The 24,713-nt window shown below is 45.5% G+C and overlaps 1 protein-coding gene across 1 annotated transcript in view; it reads left to right on the top strand.

The window, feature by feature from the left end:
- DST (dystonin) overlaps window positions 1-24,713 on the top strand; it is a 484,671-nt gene that overhangs the window by 257,547 nt on the left and 202,411 nt on the right. The window contains exons 38-40 of the mRNA XM_015408298.1: window positions 2,768-3,052; window positions 4,081-4,626; window positions 16,219-16,395. Coding sequence (XP_015263784.1) covers window positions 2,768-3,052; window positions 4,081-4,626; window positions 16,219-16,395 — 1,008 coding nt within the window. The remainder of the gene's footprint in view (window positions 1-2,767; window positions 3,053-4,080; window positions 4,627-16,218; window positions 16,396-24,713) is intronic.

Below are 24,713 nucleotides of genomic sequence, written 5' to 3'. Positions count from 1 at the left end.
TGTTCTCTTGACAAAACTCTGTTAGCCTTTGCCCTGCTTCATTTTGTTCTCCAAGGCCAAACTTGTCTGTTATTCCGGTTACCTTTTGACTTCCTACTTTAGCATTCCAGTCCCCTATGATGAGGAGGACATCTTCTTTTGGTATTAGTTCTAGGAGGTGTTGTAGGTCTTCATAGAACTGGTCTATTTCAGCCTCTTCTGCATCAGTGGTTGGGGCATAGACTTGAATTACTGTGATGCTGAATGATTTGCCTTGGATTTGGACCGAGATCATTCTATTTTTGAGACTGTATCCCATTACTTCCTTTTGCACTCTCTTGTTGACTATAAAGGCCACACCATTTTTTCTACGGGATTCTTGGCCACAGTAGTAGATATAATGGTCTTCTGAGTTATATTCGCCCATTCCTGTCCACTTTAGTTCACTGATTCCCAAGAAGTCGATGTTCAGTCTTGCCATCTCATTTTTGACCATGTCAAACTTACTTTGATTCATAGATCTTACATTCCAGTTTCCTATGCAGTATTGTTCTTTGCAGCATTGGACTTTCCTTTCACCATCAGACACATCCACAGCTGAGCACCCTTTCGGCTTTGGCCCAACCGCTTCACTCTTTCTGGGGTTACTTGTACTTGCCCTCTGTTCTTCCCCAGTAGCATATTGGACACTTTCCGACCTGAGGGGCTCATCTTCTGGCGTCATATCTTGTAGCCTTTTGTTACTGTCCATGGGGTTTTCTTGGCAAAGATACTGGAGTGGGTTGCCATTTCCTTCTCCAGTGAATCACACTTGGTCTGAGTTCTCTGCTGTGGCCTGTCCATCCTGGATGGCCCTCCACAGCATAGCCCACAGCCTCATCGAACCACGCAAGCCCCCTCGCCATGTCAAGGCAGTGATCCATGAGGCAGTGAAATATGTTCACTTAGTAGTTAGGCCTTGTGTATTAATGTTAAGGATGAGTAGGGTTAATAATACATGCAGGAACAGTTCATATGTGGTGTATCCCTCATTACATGTACTTAAATAGTCATAGCCCTGTACCAAAAAAGTCTCAAAGGAACCAAAATTCTGAAATATCCCAGGTTGGAAATGGGAGAGTAAGACACAGGAAGGAGAAAACAAACTTTACCCAAAAACTGGAATCAAGAACCACAAGGGTAAGAAAGAAGTCTGATAAAGGGCCAATATTAAAAACCTGGTGTGTAATCTTATAATATACAAAAATACATGTATTTATTAGAAAGACAGTTAAAAACAAATAAGGGCCCAATGAAAGCCTCATTACAAAGTTCAAGTGGCCTGAACACAAGTGTTCTTTATCAGGCTTCTTTCTTACCATTGGGAATGGGAGAGGACCGTGTCATGCTGTTGTGTATACAGAGCTTCCCATGTGGAATGTCATCCATACAGTTTTGCTTTCAAATAAGAATCATGTTGCTGCTAGATTTTAGGTATAATTCCCCCCCCCCCCAAAAAAAATTGTATCCATTCAAAATGTATTGGATTGGATCTCTTCTGCTTGTGGAGGAATGGCTTCTTCTGTGAACTGATTAACTCTTTTGTTAGTGGAAAACTACTTCCATGAACACAAGATCCCTCCTTGAATAGAAGGGCACTTTTTAAAATTCATCCCGTGTAAGTGTGTGAAGTGTGTGTGTGTGTGTGTGTGTGTGAAGTGCGATCAAGTCACAGCTGATTTAGGGTAACACCATAGAGTTTTCAAGGCAAGTGATTAAGCAGAGGTGGTTCGCCGTTGCCTTCCTCTGCAAAGTGTTCCATCTCTGCAAAGTCTTAGTGGTCTTCCATCCAGGTACCGATCCTGCTTAGCTTCCAAGATCTGACAAGACTGGGATATACTATACCATTTCATGTCCTCATTCATCCCATAGCATTCTTAAAACAAGCGTGTCTGTCAGCTTTCATTAATGCTATTGAACAGTGGTCTTCAATACATAGTTCAGGCCCCTCAGATGGATGACAGAGCCCCACCTACTAGGTCACAAGCTGCTAAAGAGCTGCTATGTTGGGGGGGCTGCTTTTTGGAAGGAACTGCTACTTGTGACCTTGTATAGAGAAAAAGGGATCCACATTTAAGGCCTTTACTTGCATGCAGACTGAGAGGAGCAACAGGATAGTGCAGAGAGGCTGCTTAGCAGTAAAGAGGATTAGAATAGGTAGGTTCAGAGACCCACTCTTCCTTCAGAAGCTCTTCCTTGCCTTCTCCCTATTCTCCCTTCCAAACCCACTCTGACCCCCACCCCAGTCAGTTGTTCTTTCAGTGCTTTCCACCAGTAGCTTATAATGGAGGCTCCACCTCTTCCTGTCATATGAGGTCCTGTCCCATGCTTGCAAATCAGTGTCCCCCTCCATGCTGCTGTTGGATGGTTAAAGGTGGATCCCAGGTCTGGAAGGGCTGAAGACCATTAATCTAGAGAACCTTTTGTAGAACTGTAGATCTTGAAGTGATGGAAAGTTTCCTCTAACATCTAACCCAAATGTGTGTGAAAATGTACTTTGGATCATTAACTTCTGAATATTTATTTATTTCTTAACTAATTTGTGCCTCACCTTTCCTCTTGGTGCAAGGTGTCTTACAAGTAATAATCTAAACATTACAGGTGTAAAACCAAATACAATAAATCCCCAAAATACCTCCCTCGCCCCATAAAGATTCCTGCCATTCATACCCCATCCAAAGCCCTTGCAAATAAACAAGCAAACATTTGATAACATTCAGATATTCATCCTGGGATTTTAATTGTGCAGGTTGCAGCCAGAGAGCAGCTGGAAGAGAGCAGAAGTACAATAGAAAACCTTCTGGACTGGTTGTCAAATGTAGACAAGGATGCTGAACATGGGGAAAAGAAATGCCAGCCAGTAATCAAGCAGAATGGCAACCATTTCCAAGAAGGGGATGTGGAGGGTTTGGCTGGAGAAGATGATGAACTAAATGGTAATTTGTTTGAAGTCCAGCAACAGAATGCATCCCAAGTGGATGGACAAGTAGAACCCAAGGAAGATAACCTCAACAAACAGTATCAGAAAATCAAGGTACTACACACGTGCACCAGTTGTTTTGAATGTTTATCACTTTTCTCCTGCAGATTCTGTTTTTTTTGGAAATAACATGAGGCAGGTATGGCCCTCCTAGTCCCTGCTACATCCACCTTGTATACTTTGAGGTATGCAGTGTGGCAAGGGGGCAGAGTTGCTGCATTCCTTGTCACAACAATATTTATATGTTTATTTATATGCCACCTTTCTTCCTAGTTGGGGTCCAAATAGCTTACAACATCGTTCTCTCCTCCTCCAGCTTGTCCTCACAACAGCAACCCTGTGAGGTAGGTTAGGCTGAGGGAGTCCTGGGCTGAAAGTCACCCAGTGAGCTTGTGCCTCCTTGAGCCAAGTCCAACAATAGCCACCGCACTGTGTTGACTCTCCTCTGTGCAAAATGAGGCTGAGTGCAACCCAAGCCCTTCCCTTGAGAGGCCGTAGGCCCTCAGTTTCCATACAGCCTCTGGTGCGGAATGTAGGAATGCCTGAAAAGTATATTCATAACGTCACCAACATATGTCCAGAATAGAATTAGGAGGTTCTTTTGATCCACTGACTTTGAGCTGAAGATTGTCAAAGCTCGGGTAAACAGGGACCCAGTAAAAATTAAAAACAAACAAACACAAACAGCTCCTCATCTGGGAGCATGTGCACAGGAACACACAGAGGTCTTGTGAATATGAAGGTAGGTATGTCATTTTGGGCTATGTCATTTCGGGAAGCTCCATTCATGTATGGTATACCCATTGTATGCACAGAGCTATCTCAAAAATTGAAGTCAAATGAAGACAGTATCATATATATGTTGGAAGCAATGTGGAATTCTACATGAAGTAGATTTGCTTTGAAGGCTTGGAGCTAGTTGATACATCTGTGGTCCATGGATTACATTTGTTGTATTTTGAATCATTCATGGATTCTGAATTATCATTAAGTAATATGCTGGCTTCATATGATTAAATCATAAATTTGTCATGTTCTAGAGGTAACAACGATAGTCACTTTGATTCTTTCCCCCACCCCAGGCTCAGCATGAGAAAATTATTTCACAACAGCAAGCTGTCATAATAGCCACCCAGTCGGCCCAAGCCCTGCTTGAGAAGCAAGGTCATCATCTTTTTCCAGAGGAGAAAGAGAAGATACAAAGAAATATGAAGGAACTGAAGATGCAGTATGACACAGCTTTAGCTGAATCAGAGCACAAACTGAAGTTAACACGTTCTCTGCATGAGGAGCTTGAGAAGTTTGATGCAGACTACAATGAGTTTGAAAGTTGGCTTCAGCAGGCAGAACAAGAGCTTGAAAATTTGGAGGCAGGTGCATCTGACTTTGGTGGCATTACTGCCAAACTGAGAAGGCAGAAGAGTTTTTCAGAAGATGTCATCTCTCACAAAGGGGACTTGAGATACATCACCATTTCTGGGCAGAGAGTGCTAGATGCTGCTAAGTTATGTAACAAAAGAGAAGGCTTCCGATATGACAAGGAAGGTATTGACAGTTCATCAACTTACACAGAAGTACAGAATAAATTGGATGGTGCAACAGGTCACTTTAAATCTCTCTATTCCAAGGTAATTGAGCATGCAAGCCTGTAAAAATGTATATATGAAAAAAGTTTTCTTGACTCACCAAGTCACTATATGAAATTGAAAGCGGTATATGCTTTTCATATATGGAAGCAACAAGAATGTGCCAGACGATCCTGTTTAGCATAATTTCCTGGCTGCATCTGTTTGCATCATATATTTTTGTCAGTCTCAGGCCAGTTCAGATGTACAACTGAGCTGGGTATCAGGACTGGACTTGCACACCCCCCCCCCCCCCCATTTCTTTTATGGTTTTGGTAAGATTTCCTGCTGTGAGCTGCCTTGAGGCCATTTGGGGAAATGCAAAGAATAAAATTTTCAGTAAAGAAGCACACAAACGTTTCTCTAGCCCTTACCAATGAACTAGTGTAGCCTAGTGTCTAACAATGCCATTTTAAGCAGAAGTACTCCCTTATAAATCCATTGACTGCCTAAACATTTGCATTCACCTCCTGGATCCACACCATAGTAACACTGAGACTAGATTAGTGTAATTAACTCTATATAGGTCTCCCCTCAAAGTCAACTCAGAGACTCCAGTTGGTGCCAAACACCACAGCTTGATTATTATTAGGAGCTAGGCATTGGTTGGAGCTGTGGTGGCTCAAGTGGTTAAGACGCTGAACTGCAGGCTGTGGAAGGTCGGTAGTTCAGCAGTTCGAGACCCGAGTGTGCCGCATGACGGAGTGAGCTCCCGTCTCTGGTTCCAGCTCCTGCCAACCTAGCAGTTTGAAAGCAAGAAATTGCAAGTAGATAAATAGGTACCACTTCAGTGGGAAGGTAACAGCGTTCCGTGCGCCTCGGTGTTTAGTCATGCCGGCCACATGACCACGGAAACGTCTTCGGACAGCGCTGGCTCTTCGGCTTTGAAACGGAGATGAGCACTGCAACCCTAGAGTCGGATTTGACTGGCTTTCGAGCAAGGGAACCTTTACCTTTACTAGGCATTGGTTGCATATTCCTTCTGTTCTGCAGTCACTCCATCAGTTACTGGATTCAAATCAAGGCAATGGCTGTCTCATACAAAGTCAGTAAGCATGTGTATTTGTTAGTATCTATGTATGTCAAGGCTATTTCTTGCAGTCCAGATTCTTCTACACCCCCCTTCCCATCTTATCTCTAGGTTTTTGCTACTTTGCCTTATTCCTCAGGCAAACTTATTTTTAGCCAAATTGCTTTATCTGCAGCAATTGGCAAATTTAAACTGGGTGCTTGCCAAGTATACCAAGGTCCTGTTCCCACCAAGGGTTACCAGAGAAGGAGTCGAGGCTGGTGTTGTTAAAATAACTGTCTTTTACTTAAGAATATAAATCACATACAAACAATACTGATGCGCTCACACATTCAATCCAGCTCCTTAGAAATACAGTATTAAAATAAGCACGTTTTCATTAGCAGGTGGGGGTGATGAGGGGTGATACTTATCTGTCCTGAAGCTTGTTCGTTCCAATGAAGAATGGATGGGGAGAAATAGAAATCTAGGGAAGTTAACACACGACTAGAACCAGCCAGCATGTGTGGGTCTCTTGACTGCAGATCAAGAGATCAAAGTAGAGGCAAGGGTTTGGGTATAGCAAGCTGGACAAAAGGTGAGTATAAAGCAGACAGGGGTTGTTGCGGGGAATGCTAGCTAGGAAGGGCCAGTTTAATGGTCCTTAGCACCACAACCCTAGAGTCGGACTCGACTGGCTTTCGAGCAAGGGAACCTTTACCTTTACCTTACCTTTTATAGGTGGTACATTAGTTGGGAGGTAACTGTTCCAAACTGTGGACCCACCTACCTGTTAGTCCGTCCCAAAAACAATCCTATTGGTTGCGTGTAGTGAGGGGTGGCTACCTAGAGGGTTGGACAATATTGTAACCTAAGACCTAACTCAAAGGATGGCATCTGTTCAAGTGTGAAAACTTGGTGTCAGGATGCTTCCTTGAAGTGCAAATGAAGCTCGGCCATCCCTCTGGTCATCAAAGGTCCAGCTGGCAGGAAATGCCAATGTAGAAACAAAGCAGAGATGTGACGTGTGGAGTGCGTGACTACCAACAATTCAGCAATGGGGGCTGCTTCTTCTCAAGTTGTTGTTTTGCTGACAATAATGGAGATGTGTGCTTCCTCACCAGGCTTGTAGCTGGAACCTCATTTATGTGTTAAGGCTTATGCAGGCACCTTCTATGTGTAGTATCACAACAGGTGACTTGTACAGCTTTCTGAGCCTATGTGTGTGTGTGCACAGTCCATTGTGTGTTGCAACAAACATAATCCATAACTCAAATATCAGTGTGTGTGCACAGTCCATTTGGTGTAGCAATAAACATAGTCCATAACTCAAATTCTCATTCCTTAACAGTATAATTCAGCCATTGTTCACACATTTCCTGTTGCTTTCAGCTTATTTTAACTATTTCACTTCCCTCAATCCCTACTCTTTTATTTTTACCTGAGCTAAAGCACTTTCCAAATCCATTAGCATTAACTGTATTTGCTCTTCTTTCCTTGTAGGCTTTGGGATTATACCTTGAAAACATTGCATTAGTAACAGCCAGCATTGTACACAGCAATAACATCCTACCAAAGTAATTACTACTCCTAAAAAAACTATTATCCCTATTATTAACCAATGCTAGATCCCGTTTAACCATTGTAACCAACTAGGTAGGTTGATTTCCCACCAATTAACATGGTCTTCTGTTACTTTATGAAAAACTGCCACTGCCTCTTTTACTTGTTTTGTTTCATTTATGACAATACTCCCAAACCATAACTTATAACAAATTAACACAGACTCCAGCATCTTCTCGTAACATTTCATTACAATCACAGTCTATGTATAGTTTCTGCAGCATCTTCTCCTAACATTTCATTACAAACAAAGTCTATGTATAGGTTCTGCACAATGTCCATTTCTTTTTCAAAAGCCATCATTTATCAAGGTTAGAAAAATATATTACATAAAAATCATAACATAGTTTCAATCTTTTCCCCCATCTTTCTATTACCTCTTCTTTTTTCTCAATTTCTTTTCGATGCCTAAAATTTTTGTATTCTTGGACGCTTAATTTCAAACTTGACCTTTTCTTTTTCCATGCCATATTTGTCAGTCTTTTGGGGATTCTTAAGTTCTTTCCTCCATCTCTTAACTCCTTGTTTTTAGTCACCTCCTTTCTCTTTCTCTTTTGTACAAAAATAATTAAGGAATGACCTTTTTTGCTTCTTTTTTCCTCTTCAGTCTTATTTGGTCATTCCGCAGATGATTTCTATACACATCTGATTCCTGAGTTAGAGTCTGCATGATCGCTGGTTTCTTGTCCAGTAGCTCCCTCTCCTGGCCATCATCTTGTAATTCAGGTGTAGCTTGCAACTGTAGACTAAATTCTCTATTCTCTCCAATATCTGCAACTTCCCTCCTAGGTTCTTTAAATAGGGACTTACAGGCTGATTCAACTGCTTCGATCATAGTCGACAAAAATCTCTTAAATTGTTCATAGGTTAAATCTTCCACTAATATATTCATTTCCCATTCTCTCTCTTCCTCATTGGACACCATTTTTTTGTTATTTTTAACTCGTTCCTCTTTTACATTTTATTCACCCGTATTCAAGTATAATGTTCAAAATAACGGGGTCTTCCAACAGTCTTACTTTCAACTAACAATAGATATAGGTATTTTTTAAGGCAATTTTTAAAGGCAATTTATTTTAAGGCGGTTTATTTTTCTCAGTTCTTACCCCCTTTTCTTCAGACCATACGATTTTTCCCCAGTCCCTTCATAGCCGCTTTCTTATACACTTTAGGGGTAATTAAAGGGTTTTTTCTGAACTCTGTATTGATTTTTACGATGCATGAAATACACAGAAAATATTTTCCATTTGAACTCACTTAGAATATCCTCTCTTGCTGGGATGCGTTGCTTAACAATTGTTGATTAAAAACAACGGCTGGTCGCTGTTAGTGAAAACATGGCAGCCATGTTTTCTTCGTTTCCTTGCTCTTGCTTCGAGGCATACCAGCAACACCCCTGTTATTTGCTGTCATCGGGGGTGGCTGAAAGAGCCCCCTGCTGCTCCCCTCCCTCCAGGAGACCGAGCCGAGGGTCCCCACTCGCACGGGCAACCCCCATACAACAAAGAAGACGCGGACGGCTCGGGAGCGTCCTGAGACACGTCTGCTCACAGCGCCGGGCTCCTCCCCAGGAGATCCTGAAGGCCCTTGCCTTCTGATGTGCGTGATTATCATCGGGTTCCCATTCAGATACCCTCCAAAGTCTCCATCCCCCATCCGGGTGCCAGGTCTCTATCCAGAATTCTGCTTCAGGAGTATTAATGTAATAGATCGTGCCTGGGCTGTACCTTTGGCTCGACCAAATGTCTGTAACTATCTGCCTCCCACCCCCAGGCTGAAATATGATCTGTTTAGTCCAGATACTACAGCAGTCGTGCGCAAAATAAAACCCCTCCCTCCAAGAGCCCTGATGTGCTCCCAGCTGTTGAAATCTGTTCCTGAACTCTTCAGGGGCTATCCCCTCTTCCCCCATTAGTTTTCCTACACCTGTTTGAGAACTCAAATCTTATTCTCGTTTGCTCCCTCAGTTCCTTAGCCAGTCTGGCCTATTGTGGTCTTCTGACACTTACAACCATTTAAAGAAACACACACATATAACTTGAAATCATTACACTCTGCCACAACAGCTTTGCTCACCTGAGTAGGGCTTCTGCAGGTGCTGCCCCACAAGCAGGCAAAATCAACAATGGCCTATACATGTGCATTCTCTGTTGATGTCCCCACCTTATGGAAAGGCCTGCCTGATGAGGTCAGGTAGGCTCCCATTTCCTAACAAATAATACATAACTGAATTATTCAGGTAATAGGGCTGTACTGCAAAGATGTGGTTCAGATGCTTTGGTAAAGGGATAGGGAGTGAGAGAGAGAAAGTATATACCGTCTTTGGCTGTAAGTATGACCCTCCTTGGTAATTTCTGCATTGTTTAATGTGTCATGTTCATACTTATGCTTTGTTTTAGATGTCTGCAGTCCAAATCCTAATGTATTGTTGAACATCCCATTTTGTTGATCATATTGATTTATGCTGTGTGTCCTGCCTTGAGTCTCAGTGAGACAGGACTATAAATAATGTGAATAAATTAATAAAATATTGGTTACACAGCAGGAGGGGGAAAAATGACTCTCCTCCTCCTCCTCCCCTACCATTGCAGCCTCAACCCAAATCTTGTCCTCAGGCCTGTAGCTGCTTTTTAACATTAAAAACACATCAGGAGAGGTTATAAAAGATCGTCAAAGTATTGTGTAATTTGATCCTGAAGCAACAGAAACAAGTTAAAGTGGTGGGAGCTGCCCGTCCAGCAGGCTTCTCTCCCCCCAGCAGCAACAGCAGCAAGCTTTCATGTGAACGCACACTTCCTCAGATACATTGAAATGGAAGTTAACAGTTCATATACAGAGACAGTTGCCTCTACATAAGTGAACAGCAAATTAGCATACAACTTAATGAAGGTGTTTTGACATATGCAAAGGCCAAACAGCAATAACAAACTAAGTATATATGGTCACCAGGTCACCATTTGTTTGGATTTAATTGGGGGAGAATTGGAGTAGTAATAAATATGTCAAAATAGGTGATAGATGCTATTAGTTAACCCCATACTCAAGAGGAAACCAATGGAGTGTAACAACAGAGTCTCCATTTATTACTCTTTACAATTAAGAAAGATAATCTTGCACATCTGCATACACAAAACTCATACATTGACTCTAATTCTGTTCTGTTGCTTCAGACCAATATTGGCTGCCTACCTGGATTGATCCAGAGGCAGCTTAAGATCTAGAAATGACTGTTCGTTCCAAGGCAGATCTTGGACACTTTAAAGCACTGGAAAAATACTGTGTGTGGGTTGCTTCTTTGCCTTTGCTGGTTTGCCAGAATTCTGTTCTGGAATGATGACTTCATGACATCATTTGAACTCTGTGACCGTTCTAACAACTCCTTTTAGTGTGCCAGAACAGCTGTCCACCCAGTTGCTTCACTGTGTACCCAGACATCAGCTCACAAAAGCTCAGCCAGTATTTGAGTTATGTTGATGTGAGCTGAGGTCCCATCATGTGTTGATGGAATCTGGCTACTGCTTTGCTTCAGCGGTTTTGCCCAAAGCCAATAATTCATACCCTGACATACTGAAAGGGTCATAAGTCATCTTGCAAATTGTAATGGTCTAGGAGGCTGTAAATCTCACGAATCTTTCAGACATCTACACATTTCACCATGCTGCTGAAATCATTAACATTGCACAGAGGCTTTATTCACATTTGCATTGATGTGTTTGAGGACTGTGTGCAAGTGTATCCCTGTTCGCTTCAGCCTACAAAACTCTGTGTCAAAAGGTCTTGAAACGAAAAGGCCTTGCTCCAGGAGTGGAGCTGCTGCTGCTTCAGTATTATGTATGGCAGTGGACACTATCTTTTAACTAGATAAGGTATAAGCAATGAAGGGAGAGAGAGGAAGTGTGAGATATACACAACTGAAGGCCAGCAAACAATTTCTTCTCCTTAAAGCAACCCTAGATCACACATACAACTGGAAGGATGGAACTACAGTTGTGCAAAGGAAGCTGACTGCTTATGAGCAACTAATATTTAAAGGCTTGGCTAGCAAATTCAGCAGTGGATATTCCTCTCCAGGTTATACTGTACCATGTTAGGTACTTCATTTGTTGACATATCCATTCAGATGATCATCCACTCAGTGTTCAAAATTAACTGTGCAAGATTTGGAGTTTCACAGAACTTTTCCACTAGCTGAGTATTTGGGAAATACAGAAATCAGTAGTGAGCAATGTTTGTCTGTAGAATTGATACTAAAGAGGCCTCTTGCAGTACCAAGAACAAACCTAAAGAAAAACACAGCTAGTCATCTCTCCTTATATATAATTGAGTAGTGAGGTGGCACTTTCTGAACATTTCATACACCTCTAAATCACTTGGCTCCATGATGTGTCACTCAGAAGCTGTCCCCATCCAGGGCGGCTTACAAATAAGGGCAGCATGTGCCAATAAAACAATAAAATCACACATAAAAACAACCATTATTAACAATAATAAAGTGCTCAAAGATGTTATCAATTTAGTCAAATCAAGATGGTGACCTGTAAATATATAATAAAACAATGCAGCACACAATACAAAATGGCAAGTAACAGCAAAACAACTGTATGCTGAAATACCCGCAAGAGTAAATGTACAAAAAGAGACTTCAGCAAAGTGAAACACATATGTAATCAGCAATAAATCTGTACATAAAATCCATCATAGGAAATATAGAAATCTACAGAATGCATCAAGTCCAAAGTAGATATCCAATACTTTTCCTAGGTAGCATACAGTGTTTCAGACTTCTGGTCCTTCCTCAGGAACAAAGAGCTATAGAAATACAAAATACAATAATACCTTTTAACAATATAGTTAAATAAATCCCAACATTGCACAAAAATCATATTAAATACAAATAGCTATTTTTATCAGTCGCTTTATGAAAAGTTTTTATTGCTATCTTATTATGTACTGTTCTGTAAATAGTAGTGTCTAGATAATTAATAGAATTAGTATCAACCATAAAGGAAAATGCAATAGAGGGATGAATTGGTGTAAGGAGGTTGCATCATTGTAAAACAATAAACAATCATCTATAAAGTGGAAATATTTCACACAATGAATATAAAAAGGATTAACATGAGCATCTAGAATGAAAGTATTTTCAAAATCCTGCATGAATATATTTGCTACAGAAGGTGCTACGGCTGATCCCATAGAAACTTCATTTTTTTGTAGATAGTAAATATCATTACAGAAAAAAATATATGTTCAAACAGGATATCCAGAAGGTCCATTAAGAAATGAGTAGGTGGTACATCTAGCTGTCTTAACTCTAACCGATCTTTAATTAACATGCGTGCTTCTTCCAAAGGGATATTGGTATACAATGATGTAACATCCATTGAAACTAGTACAGTAGAATCCATAATCTGTATGCCTTCTATTTTATTTATAAGATCTTTTGTGTCCTTTAAATACGCCCTTCCTGATGTAGCCAATGGTTGTAAAAATGAGTCAAGGTACTGGGCAATAGGCTCCAAAATAGCTATTTACATTTTGATTCATTTCATGTTCCTTTTCTTAAATGTAATCTTCCCTTTTCACAATTTCTTAGAATTAAACGGAATTCGTCTGAAGATTCAACTTTTATTAGGGAAAGTAGGAACATGTCTCAACAATTTTTGGACAGAGGCTATCCCAAGAGAATCGGCTAGGGCACAACAAATCAATAGGAAAGAATTTCTACAGGAGAAGAAAAAACATCCACGACAGAACATCTTTACAGCATTTGATTTTACGCCTAAAGCTTTGGAAATCAAAAGGATTGTCCTGAAACACTGGCATGTATTATATAATATACCAGGTTGCCAGAAAAAGCCATATATTGGTTTTAGAAGAACTAAGAATTTTAGGGATTTTCTAATTAGAGCTGATCCTCTAAAACAGAGGCGAAATCAAATAGAAGCTATATCAAAGCCCAATAGGGGACATTACAGTTGTGACCATTGCTCGGTCTGTAAATTGACTTGGCAAACTAATAAAGTGAAGTCTCTTTTTGTACATTTACTCTTGTGGGTATTTCAGCACACAGTTGTTTTGCCGACCTGTAAATATACCCAAAAGCCCGCATCAACGGCGTTGACTCATCTCAGTACTGTTGCAAGATCTTTATACTGGGCCATCCTGTTATCCCATTGTTGCCTCAGAATAGTTGTTGTTGGTGGTAGTGGCGGCTCCTAATTAAAAGCCTGGCGGAAGAGCTCCATCTTGCAGGCCCTATGGAACTGTAAAAGGTCCCACAGGGCCCTGATCTCCTTCGGGAGCTCATTCTACCAGGTAGGAGCCGGCACTGAAAAGGCCTTGGCCCTGGTTGCTGCAAGTGTGGCCTCCCTGGGGCCTGGGATCACTAGATGATGTTGGCCCCTGGGGCCTGGGATCACTAGACAATGTTGGCCCCTGCGTTGCCTGAGTCCCACCCACAGAGGTGGTGCTCGTCAAAACGTCCCTCAGAAGACGGTTGCTTTGCTCCAGTGAACACAGCTACTGTCTTTGTTCTCCTCGCCAGATGACGATTGATTCCCTCAGGGGACAAAACCCACTGTCTTTAGCCTCCAAGCCAAGTTTGCTGAGGCAACACTTCCCAGAACAGAAAAAAACCCCTGCCAAGTAAACAGCTGTTAGCGTGGTGGAGGTGGGGGGTGGGCTTCTAGAGCTTGTTGTATTGCTTTTACAATGAGCTTTACTGCTAGTTATATCAATAATGCTGGAAATAAAGTTCAAAAAGTACATTGTACCCATTACTGGTCTTACAAGTTCAGTCTAAAAGAGACTTGAATTTTGCTCATTAAATGCACAATTTTAAATATGAATTTGTCTACAAATCTTTTTTAAGCCATCACCAACCTATGACCAGTGCAGCTTTTAAATATTTGCCACTAGATGGAGCCAAATACCAAGTGCAATAAATTAACATCAGAAGAGGAAAAATGTAAAAGGTGTACCTACTGTGGCATTGAGACTGTTTTGTTTCATTGGAAATTGTCTGTGCAATATTTTTATAGCGAAGTTATCTACATGCTTGACAAGTTATTGAGGTAACGGAGGTATTGGTACTCTCCTTCCACAGGAAAAAAATCAATAAAATGGCAAGTGAAAGCAAAGTGGTCCCTTTAAAACCTTGGTGTCACTTTTAAGACTTATTCCTAAGCCTCATCTTCTCTCTTGGAGATAAAGCACTGCTATGTCAAGTGGGGTAACATGCTTGGCTGACTATGGGTGACCCCCCCCCATCCCTTTCATGGCCTGGATGTGCTGGGCTTTATGAGCTCTGTAGTTATCATAGCTTATAGCTAACCACATGTGTGTATATTCTCATTCACACTTGAACGTCTTCTCAGGCTTAAGCAGTATGTCCACTACTGCAGACAAATGTCTGCATGCATATAAAAGCTGCTTCTGCCTGAAAGTATGTGGTGCTTATTTTGAGTTCCATTCAAAGCTACTTAGGCTGCTACCATCCCTGAAAGAGTAAGCAGACCAATGTACATGTCCTGGTAATCTCTAAAGTGGCCTACTGCAATGCTCTATTAAAGAGGATTCAGCAGCTCAGTGAATCCACCAGCCTTCTTATTCGGAACATTGAGGCTATTGGGACCTATAAGTGTTTCTGCAAAAAACTCAGATGATTCTCACTTTGTTTCTGGGCATAATTCAAAGTGGTGGGTTAGCCTTTAAAGCCCAAAATATTTTTAGCCCTAGTACCGCAGAGAGTGGCATGCATGTTTCCTACCTTCCTCTAGCCTAAGGGACCTTCCTCCAATTTAAGTCTCTCTTTCGTTGGAGGAAGAGCTACTTAAGTTGGAAGAAGGATGCCTAGGCTGGAGGAAGGCTTTAGACTTTGTTCAGTGGAGTTGTAGTGGTAGGATACATGCTACTATCTTCTCCCATGTGAAATTTCTCAGTGCATATAAATTTAACGTAATTTTAAAAATCTGCAATTTATGACAGCTGTTATTCTGTCCTTCCTTCCAAATTGAAGATTGTCAGATTTAGGCTGCCAGGCAGGGTATGGTGAGAACATATGGGGGGGGGGGGGAACCAGTGTCCCCAGCATGGTGGCTCTCTAGCATTTACCCCAGACTCTTATGGTTTAATCATAGAGTTTGGAGTGTATGTTAGAGCATCAGCTGATGTGATTATGTCACTTCCGGGTTGCACTGAAAATGGCATCATCACACTAGGAATGCTGATTGCCACCCCATTTTCCTCCCACCACCCAGCTGAATAGCACACTGCTAGCAACCCTAGTCAGATTATATCCCAGTGATTCTGCCTGTCTGAACACTTTATTGTGTTCCATTTTATTCCACAGCAAGTGGCAGAAGAAGATCATGAAAGGCAAGTGAAGGAATGTGATGAGAAATGCTCTTGCTTGCCCCTCTTACACAGGCAGATGGGATCTCTGGATTATGTTTGGCAACCTTAATTTTAAATTATTGGAAAGCATTTGACATACCAAACTTGCACCATCTAAGAAGGTCTAGGTCTGCTCAGTGTCTGATGGCAGATTCCTCCTATCTGCTGCCTTGAGTTCTGTGGTGGCAGAAAGGCAAAAGAGAAATGCAATACACCCGGGTTTTTCACACCCTTTGTGATGCTGAGGCTCTCAGCCTAGTTATCACTGACCCATTTTAACACTGAAAATAATCTCCAGTTGGGTGTGATGGTATCTCATAATGAGGTATGTGTGTGTGTGTGTGTCTATGTGATTTCCCTGTTTGGATTTTATTCTGGAAGATTGAAAGGTCTGTTTAGCGTCAAAACTGAAATATTTTATAATACAGATGCATAAAGCATTTTGATAACTATAACCAAATGTATTGGGAAACTATCAAGATAAATTTATTTAGTGATATCAATTAGAATTCCTCTCACCCCATCTTTTTACTCTTGAACACCATTTTCTCTTCTTCTCTTTTTAGTGCAGTATCCTTGGAAACAATCTCAAAGACCTGGTCGATAAGTACCAGAACTATGAGGATGCCTCCTCTGGACTTCTGGCAGGACTCCAGGCCTCTGAAGAAGCGGTTAATAAACATCTTTCTGAGGCAGTTGCCGTGAATCCAAAAACTCTCCAGAGACAATTAGAAGAAACCAAGGTACAGCAATTGAAAATATTGGAGTTTTGTTTATGTTTATAAGAGAAGGATTGATGAACGACTGTGATTTTTTCCATGTGCGTGTTACATCTGTCAGCGAGATCCTTGAAATATCTTTCAGATTAGTGTAGTGTATAGTTTTACAGAAAAGTTGTGTCAATGTTGAGTGAGTGGTAGATCTTGCTTCCAACCTATCTCTGGAAACTGTGACTACTTCAGTAGCTTTGATGGATGTTCTGTGGCTAGAGATCAATAAAGGAAATATAATTCTATTGATCATGTTGGGTCTGTCTGTTGCTCTTTACTTTAGATCCTATATGAAGGGTCATATATGAATAATACTTTTAATCTTGCTTCTTTCTTTCTTGTCTGGGTGCTCACAGCCAGTAGTTATGTTTGTCATGCCTCCCATTTTCCTTCTAAAAAGGAAAGCTTCTCATTTAGAGCCAGTCTACAGAGTGCCTCACGGTTCTGTTCTGTTCCTGTTCCTGTTTAACTCATTTAGGAAGCCACAGGTAAAGATCATCAGGGGGCACAAACTGAGGTGTCCTCATTGATGACACCCAGCTTTCTTTGTCTCTTTCATCAGCACTTATTGTGGTGGTTGTGATTCTGAGTAGTGAGTGGCAGACATAGTTAACTGTTGATTTGAGGTTGGCCAGTTTTATGAGGAATATATAGAAAAGGTATGACAGTTGGCATTCCATTGGGGAAGTGGGATACAAAACCCGAATAGGATTTCAAAAGATCAGTGGTTACAGTTCATTTAACCAATCAAAAATGTTGCTGGTTTGTGAAAGAGTTGCTAGGCAACCACAGTGTGCTCATCCTTCGTATCCCATAGGCCCACTACACTGAATGAAAAGGAGAAAGAGGATCCTGGAGAAACTAATGTGGTGCAGTTGTTGAAGTGCCAGATTAGGAACTCTGAGGCCCAGATTCAAATCCTTATATGTCCAGGATGCTCACTGGGAGACACTGGGCAAGTTACTGTATCTCATGAGGTGTAACCTGTCTCACAAGATTGTTGTAAAGATAAAGGGGGCGCGCGATCACACACACAATTAGAGGCGGCGTCAGCGTGAATCCCAGGTGGCTTTAAAGGGCGTGATCAGACAGGAACATCTGGCAAGCGACCTGGAGTCATCGGCCCGTCTTGAGGCACCATGGAAGTTGGAGTAAAAAGGCACCAGGAAAGTGCAGTAGTTTCCCGATAAGGCAGGTCATGGGTGGGCGTCTGATTGCGGAAGCACCTCCATCCCGTGGCTGTCAGCACGCGTTGGCGTCCCACCATGACACCGGATTTTTTTTTTAGCCTACATACTATGTGCACAAGCGCGCCATTGCGCATGCGCACAACTGCAGAACAGCTGAAGCAGATCGCCATTGCACCAGGCAGTGCACCGCAGCCCAGCACAACAAGTGCAGCCAGACAGCAGAAACAGTAAAGTCCCCCCAAACTACCAGCAGGCCACCCCCTCCCACTCGTGGGTGACTCAGGGTACTCAGGATTTCTGGGGTGCGAGGCCTGTCATGGAGGCGGGAGGAGACACTGGACCTGTTGGCTTTGTGGGGAGAAGCCAGAGTCCACGCTGCCCTGAGGCAGAGCCACCAAAACTTAGAACTCTATGAGAAGATAGCCAAAGGTATGGCTGCCCGGGGGCATAAACTGTCTGTCCTTGAGTGTCACTCAAAAAACAAAGGCCCTGCATCTTGAATACAAAAAGGCAATGGCTCTGAATGCCAAGTCTGGTGAGTCGAGAGCGACATGCCCCTACTATGACGAGCTAGACAGAATCCATGATGGGGAAAGTGGGGGCCATCACTCCAGCCAGGCTTCCAGTCTGGGTGGAGAAATGGGACAGCTTCTGGCACACTGTTCTGCCACAGTCAGTGCTCCTGCCACTGGATTGCCGTACTGGCCTCCAGGGGACGGATCTCCCCCCCGTCACCTTGGACAGGCCCCCCCCAAAGTGGGGTCCCACGCTGAGGCAGCATCCCCTGGACAACCACACATCCTGCCACAGACACCCCCCTGGTGGCCGCGAGTCCTCACCCAGTATGCCAGTGGCACCGTGAGCTGGGAACCATACTGCTCTTGAGGTGGCTGGATGGAGACCACAACGATGTGGGGCTACTGGGGAGGACTGAAAAGTACTGGGCTCGCCGCACACGTTTATTGTACTTCACACTGGAACTAACAAACGGCCCTGCAAGGCCAACTATATACACACCCACCCATTGGAGGGTTTGAATTTCCCACCAAAGTGGCTATTGGTGAATGCTGGGGGAACTAGGATCCTAGACTTATATTGTCTAGAGGATCCAAGCTCCTTACTGTAGGAGCCTGGTGGCGGTCCTGGTGGCCCTACCTATGTAATATAGTCCTGCAAATAGGCGGGGGGCTGGCACTCTCTGAGGGAATGCTGGGGGGCTGGTACTGGGTCACTGGTGACGGGTTCCAGTTGACGGGCTGTGACCTGTGGCTGGGCCACCTATTGCGGCAGCTGAAGTGCTTCTGGCTCTGTTGGTTCTGGCTGTGTTTCACTTGGTGTAGCCTCCTCGATGCTCAGGGGGGTGGGCTGAACACTGGGTTCTTGTGTGTGTGTCCCGGTTCCCGCCGTCAACTGTGGTGGTTCTCCTGCCTCTGGGAGCTGTCGCCTCCTTAGTTGGTTGAGGGGTTTCTTTAAGAGCCTGCCGTTGTCTGTCGACACCTCGTAGGAGACTGGGCCCATGACTTTGATAACTCGGCCTGTGATCCAGGGAGGTCCAGTTCCATAGTTACGGATGAATACTGGGTCCTCCAGGAAGAACCCTCTCGGAGCCTCGCACTGTTCGACCATCCTCCTTGAGTCCGGTGCCCAGTCTTGGTGTAGCCGATCCAACAGGGTTGCGGGGCACTGGCCCATCAGCAAATTCTGCAGAGCTGTGGCTGGTGACGGGGTTAGGTGTTGTTCTATGGGTCAAGAGGAAGCGGGCTAGTCGGAACTCCCAGTCCCCATCTGTAATCCTGCTGAGGGCTTCCTTTGCGGTACGCACCATCCTCTCGGTCTGGCCGTTGGTCGCGGGGTGGAAGGGCGTGGATCGGATGTGCCGTATCAGGTTCCGCTGGAGAAATTCCTGGAACTCCGCCGACATGAAGGCTGCCCCGTTGTTGGAGACTATTGTGTCTGGCAGCCCGTGCATAGTGAGGGTCCGGCGGAGGGATAGGATCATGGCCTTGATCATTTTTGGGTCGAAGTGCAAGCAGAGCAGTGCAGGGGGCCACCTTGGGGTCAAGCTGCAAGGAAACCGGGGGCCCTTTATAACACTCTAAAGCCCCATTGAAAATGGCGGGGAACTCCCCACAAACCTCCGCAAAGTTCCTAGTTACACATTTATTAACACCCCCAATTGTGATGCCCAATGGCACGAACCAGGCCCGCCCCAGCAAACTGACAAGATTTCCCTCCACCACAATCAAGTCCAGCTAAAAACCCCGGTACTGCACCCTGAAAGTCCCCACACCCCGGATAGGAACTGGGTTCCTTTGGAAGTCCACCAAACACAAAGGGGAGGGGCATGAGCGGGGTCCCCCATTAGGGCAAAGTCTGTGCAGCATGTCCACTGAAATGATGGATGCCGCCGACCCAGAGTCCACTTCCATAGGGCAGGGGGACCCCTCGATCCGGACCGTTACTTGGATCTTCGGGGTAGCAGATAGGTTGGGGAGGCGTAATACCTGGAAGGATGGCCGGTCGGTGAGGAGGTAGAGTTTGGAGGTTTCTGCTGCGGTCTCATAGGTGGCAGCGGCCTGGCGTCGGGGCTGGGCTGGAGGTTGCTGGTGCCGGTTTCCCTTGGACTGGCAGACGTAGGCAAGGTGACCCTGTTTCCCACAAGTGTGGCAAGTCGCGTCCCGGAACCGATATGACTTGCGCTCATGCGGCTCCCCACAGCTGGCACCCGAGGAACGGCCGGCAACCTTTGTGGGGTATCCTGGAGCTGCGGGTCCCGGTGGCTTCTGGCGAGTGAGTTGGCAGACTAGACGGACGTCCTCCTCATCGGAGTTCTTGGGCGCCGAGTCGGGAAGCACCAGATGAGAAGCTGCCGAGGGTCGGTCGCGGTGGGAGGCCTCGTGTGCGATGGCGAGTCGAAGGGCCTCATTGATCTTGATCTCAGCGGTGCCAGTCATTTTCCTGCACAGCTTTACGTCACTGATTCCCCAGGCAAACTGTGTCAGGAGGTTTTCCTCCACCTTGGTGAAGGCACAGTCCATGGCACGCTGGCGCAGGGCAGCCATATATGCAGCGGCTGACTCACCCGGCTTTTGGATGAGGCCCTGGAACTCGATCCATCTGGCGAGCGTTGTTGGCCGGGGCATGAGGTATCTGGTCAGGGCATTGTTGATTTCCTCGTAGGTACATTCGAGGATCGCTCTAGGTACCAGGAGTCGAATGGTATTCATGCCGCAGGAACTGAGGAGAAGGGCCCGTCCTTTGCCTGGATCGGTTACCACATTGTAGGCGAGGTGGCAGGTCAGTTGGTCTGTCCATGAGTCCCAGAGTTCGGGATGGGCTGGATCGAAGATCTCCAGGTTTCCTTGAACGGAGGCCATGGCTTTGGCGTGGAGCAGTGTCCTGGACACGGTGCGTGGTGCGGTGCTGCTTAGGAGCGATGCGGGGTGCGGTGGTGTCAGCTGGATCGATGCTCGGTGCTGCGCTGGGATGCGAGCCAGGCCTTGCTCAGCGGAATCCCATCCTTGTCGCCACTGAAAAGTACTGGGTTCACCGCATGGAGGACTCGAACAACATCCGTTTGCACACATTTATTATACTTCACACTGGAACTGACAAACGGCCCTGCAAGGCCAACTATATACACACCCACCCAGCACACACCTAGTCCCGTTGGAGGGTTTGAATTTCCCACCAAAGTGACTATTGGTGAATGCTGGGGGAACTAGGATCCTAGACTTCTATTGTCTAGAGGAGCCAAGCTCCTTACTGTAGCTGCGGACCCCTGGTGGCGGCCCGTGTACATAACAAGGACAACCCCTTGACCTCTCCCCATTCCATGGGGGTGGTTCCGTCCCTTCCGTAGACTGAGAGACGGGGACAGTTTTCCATTTGGCAACACTTTTATTACAGTTGCATGAACACATCTCTGTATAATTGATCTGCTGGTACCTGTGTACAGTATGGTGGCCACGTGGGTGCTGGGTGGATCCAGGGCACCATGGAGCTGGTGGTAGTGACTTGCTCCCCCCTCATCTGACCCTACTGGATCCTTGCCCGTCTACACAGCCATGTGGTGAGAGGTTCACAAATCACCTTGCCCTCTGCTTGCTGTCTGGCATCCACAGGGCCCTGTGGAGGCTCCTCGGGCTCCTGGAAGGCCTTGGCTGCCACGTCCTCTAGCTCTACCAGGACTGCATGTCCACGGTCCTCACATACATTGTGCAGAATGACACAGGCGGTGATGGCGGAATTGACGTTCTCCTCCTTCAGCGACAACTGGTTTAGCAGACACCGCCACTGTGCCTTGAGCCAGCCAAAGGCATGCTCCATGATGTTCCTGACCCCATCTCTTTAAATTGCTGGATGAGGGAGGCTATGGATGCGAAGAGTCATCTACGAATGATCAAGATTGGCAACGCGGCTGCCTACCCAAGAGGTGGACCCTGGGGGTCCAAGCCAAAGCTGGCAAAACCCAAGGAGGGGGTCCAAGAGCAGCTATGAAGCAAGGACTCTGCCTGAGATGTGGGGAGGTGGGCCAATTCACTTCCTCCTCTCCAGAGTTGGTGGGTCCGGCTCCAGGAGGTAAAGCTACAGAGAAGAAACGGCAGGACACCTTGGTGAGGAAAAGCACCGCCAAGCCGAAGTTCCAATGAGCGCTCCAAGTCAACATCCCAGAAGGGGACTCAGAGGCAAGCAGCAATGACGAGGGAGAGCTGGCAGGAAAAGGCAAGGACCTGCTGTGAGTGGCACAGAGCAGCAGGTCCCAACTCAAGCGGCGCTGAAGACAGTGAGCAACTACCCCCCTCTTCTTTGTGACTGTGACTGTAATGAATCCGGAATTGGGGACCCATGTGAGGGTATGGGCTCTGATAGACTCGGGGTGTGCCAGAGACCTGATTAGCCCCTTCCTAGTTACGGGATTGGGGGCTCAAGTGGTTAAGCTCCCTGACCCCATCATATTCACCCAGATGGACGGCTCAGCCATGAAGGAGCCATGCAAATTTGAAACAGTCTCGCTACGGATGGGGCGGGGGATCATTGGGAACACCGGCCATTCGTCATCAACCCCGCCGCCCAGTTCCCATTGGTGCTGGGGAGTCCATGGCTACATGACTACAACCCGTACATTGTCTGGGACGAAGGGAGGGTGCGGTTTATTGCTCTCGGCTGCCAAGCTCATTCTAGGGAGGAGAAGTGGGAGCGAGCCCCTCTGGAGGAACCGCTGAGAGCCTGTTTAGCACAGGAGGACCTCTCCGCCATCCCTCCGGAATATAGAGACTTAGCCTGAGTTTTTGAAGAGGAGGAGGCATACGAGTTACCCCCACACACACACTGCAGTTCGGATTGCACCATTGAGATCCTCCCTGGCCAGAAACTCCCCAAGGGAAACTGTATGCTGTGAGCCCGGGGGGAAAGGTCGAGCTATGGAATTTCATAGATAAAAACCTGGCCTGGGGTTTCATTTGCCCGGCTTCCTCCCCACTATTCCTGATTAAAGACCTCTTGGTGGAGGCTGCCACGGGAAAGGTTTTTACCAAGCTGGATCTACGGGATGAATTTTTATAGAGCCTTCCTCTCTAACTTTGCGCAGGTCAGCATGCCCCTCACAGACTTATTAAAAACGAAAGGGAAGGAGCCAGAGAGCACTAAGCCTGGTGCGCAGCTGCACTGGACGTCTGAGTGCCAAGAGGCATTCGAGCGCCTTAAATCCCTGTTTACCTCTGAACCCGTGCAAGCCCATCCTGACGAGAATAAGAAATTCGTAGTGCAAGTCGACACATCGGATGTGGCCATGGGAGGGGCAATTTTGCAAGAAGGGGGTATGGGAAGTTGCATCCCCTCGGTTATGTCTCCCGCAAATTCAATACCACCGAACGCAACTGGTCAGTGTGGGACAAGGAGGCGGGGGCTATTCGGCTGGCATTAACCACCTGGAGACATTGGCTGGAGGAAGCTAGGGTGCCTTTCAAGGTATGGACAGATCATAAGAATTTAGAGGTGCTACGCACTCCATGAAACCTGAACGCCAAGCAACTACGTTGGGCCGACTTCTTTTCTAAGTTCAGGTTCACTCTACACCACTTCCTGGGTAAACCGAACTCACTAGCTGATGCCTTATCACGCCTCCCTTAAAATGATAGTCGGGGGGGGGGGTCATTGACTCTATGTTCACTCCCGCCCAGTTGGGAGGGGCGGTTACAACATGCAGCCAGGCATCCACCCCAAAGGAGGAACCCAAGGAAGGCTGGGAAATGAAGTTCGCATCAGCGTTTTCAGAAGTGGACGGGGCTCTGGATAAATGGGACAATGGCTGCTGGTATAAGGGACCCAGACTGTTTGTTCCATCTTCCCTAAGGGGGGAGGTAATGGCAACAGCACACGGGGCGAAACTGGCTGGGCATACCGGCTATGTGAAAACACTGAACTTATTACAAAGTCAGTTCTGCTGGCCGAGCATGCGCAAGGACATTTCCTTATTCGTGCAGTTGTGCCAAACTTGCATAATGTACAAGCCCCACCCTGACAAGCCTCCTGGAATATTGAAGCCGCTACCCACCCCAGCCAGACCCTGGGAGGTGATCTCGATGGACTTTATTACTGACCTCCCCCGTAGCAAAGGAAAGATGGTGGTCTGGGTGATCATGGATTTATTCTCTAAGCAGGCACATTTTGTCCCATTCAGCAGCATCCCCACCACCCGCTCTTTGTCCAAGGTGTTCATGCAACACATCGTCAGGCTCCAACCTCCCCCCCCATAAAATAATTTCGGACAGAGGCCCCCAGTTCATTGCCAAGTTTTTGGTGAGAGCTCCTTAAAGCCCTGGGAGTGGAAAGGGCCCTGAGTAGTACCTACCATCTGGAGACAGATGCTTGAATCGAGAGAGTGAATCAAACTTTGGAACTATTCTTACGCTGTTTCACAAACTACCAGCAAGATGACTGGGTGGACCTATTGCCTTTTGCAGAATATTGCTACAACAATTCCCTCCATTTATCCACGGGGGTGTCCCCATTAAAGGCTACCTATGAATACGAGGGGGACCCCCTGCCCTTCCTTGTGGGACATGACATGCGAGAACTTATGTAAGTCATGGCTGTTGG

This window comes from Gekko japonicus, unplaced genomic scaffold (genome assembly GCF_001447785.1).
Source record: "Gekko japonicus isolate JY-2015 unplaced genomic scaffold, Gekko_japonicus_V1.1 scaffold383, whole genome shotgun sequence".
NCBI classification, from domain to species: domain Eukaryota; kingdom Metazoa; phylum Chordata; class Lepidosauria; order Squamata; family Gekkonidae; genus Gekko; species Gekko japonicus.
The sequence above is the reverse complement of the archived record's forward strand: the minus strand, read 5'-3'. Positions and strand labels throughout refer to the sequence as shown.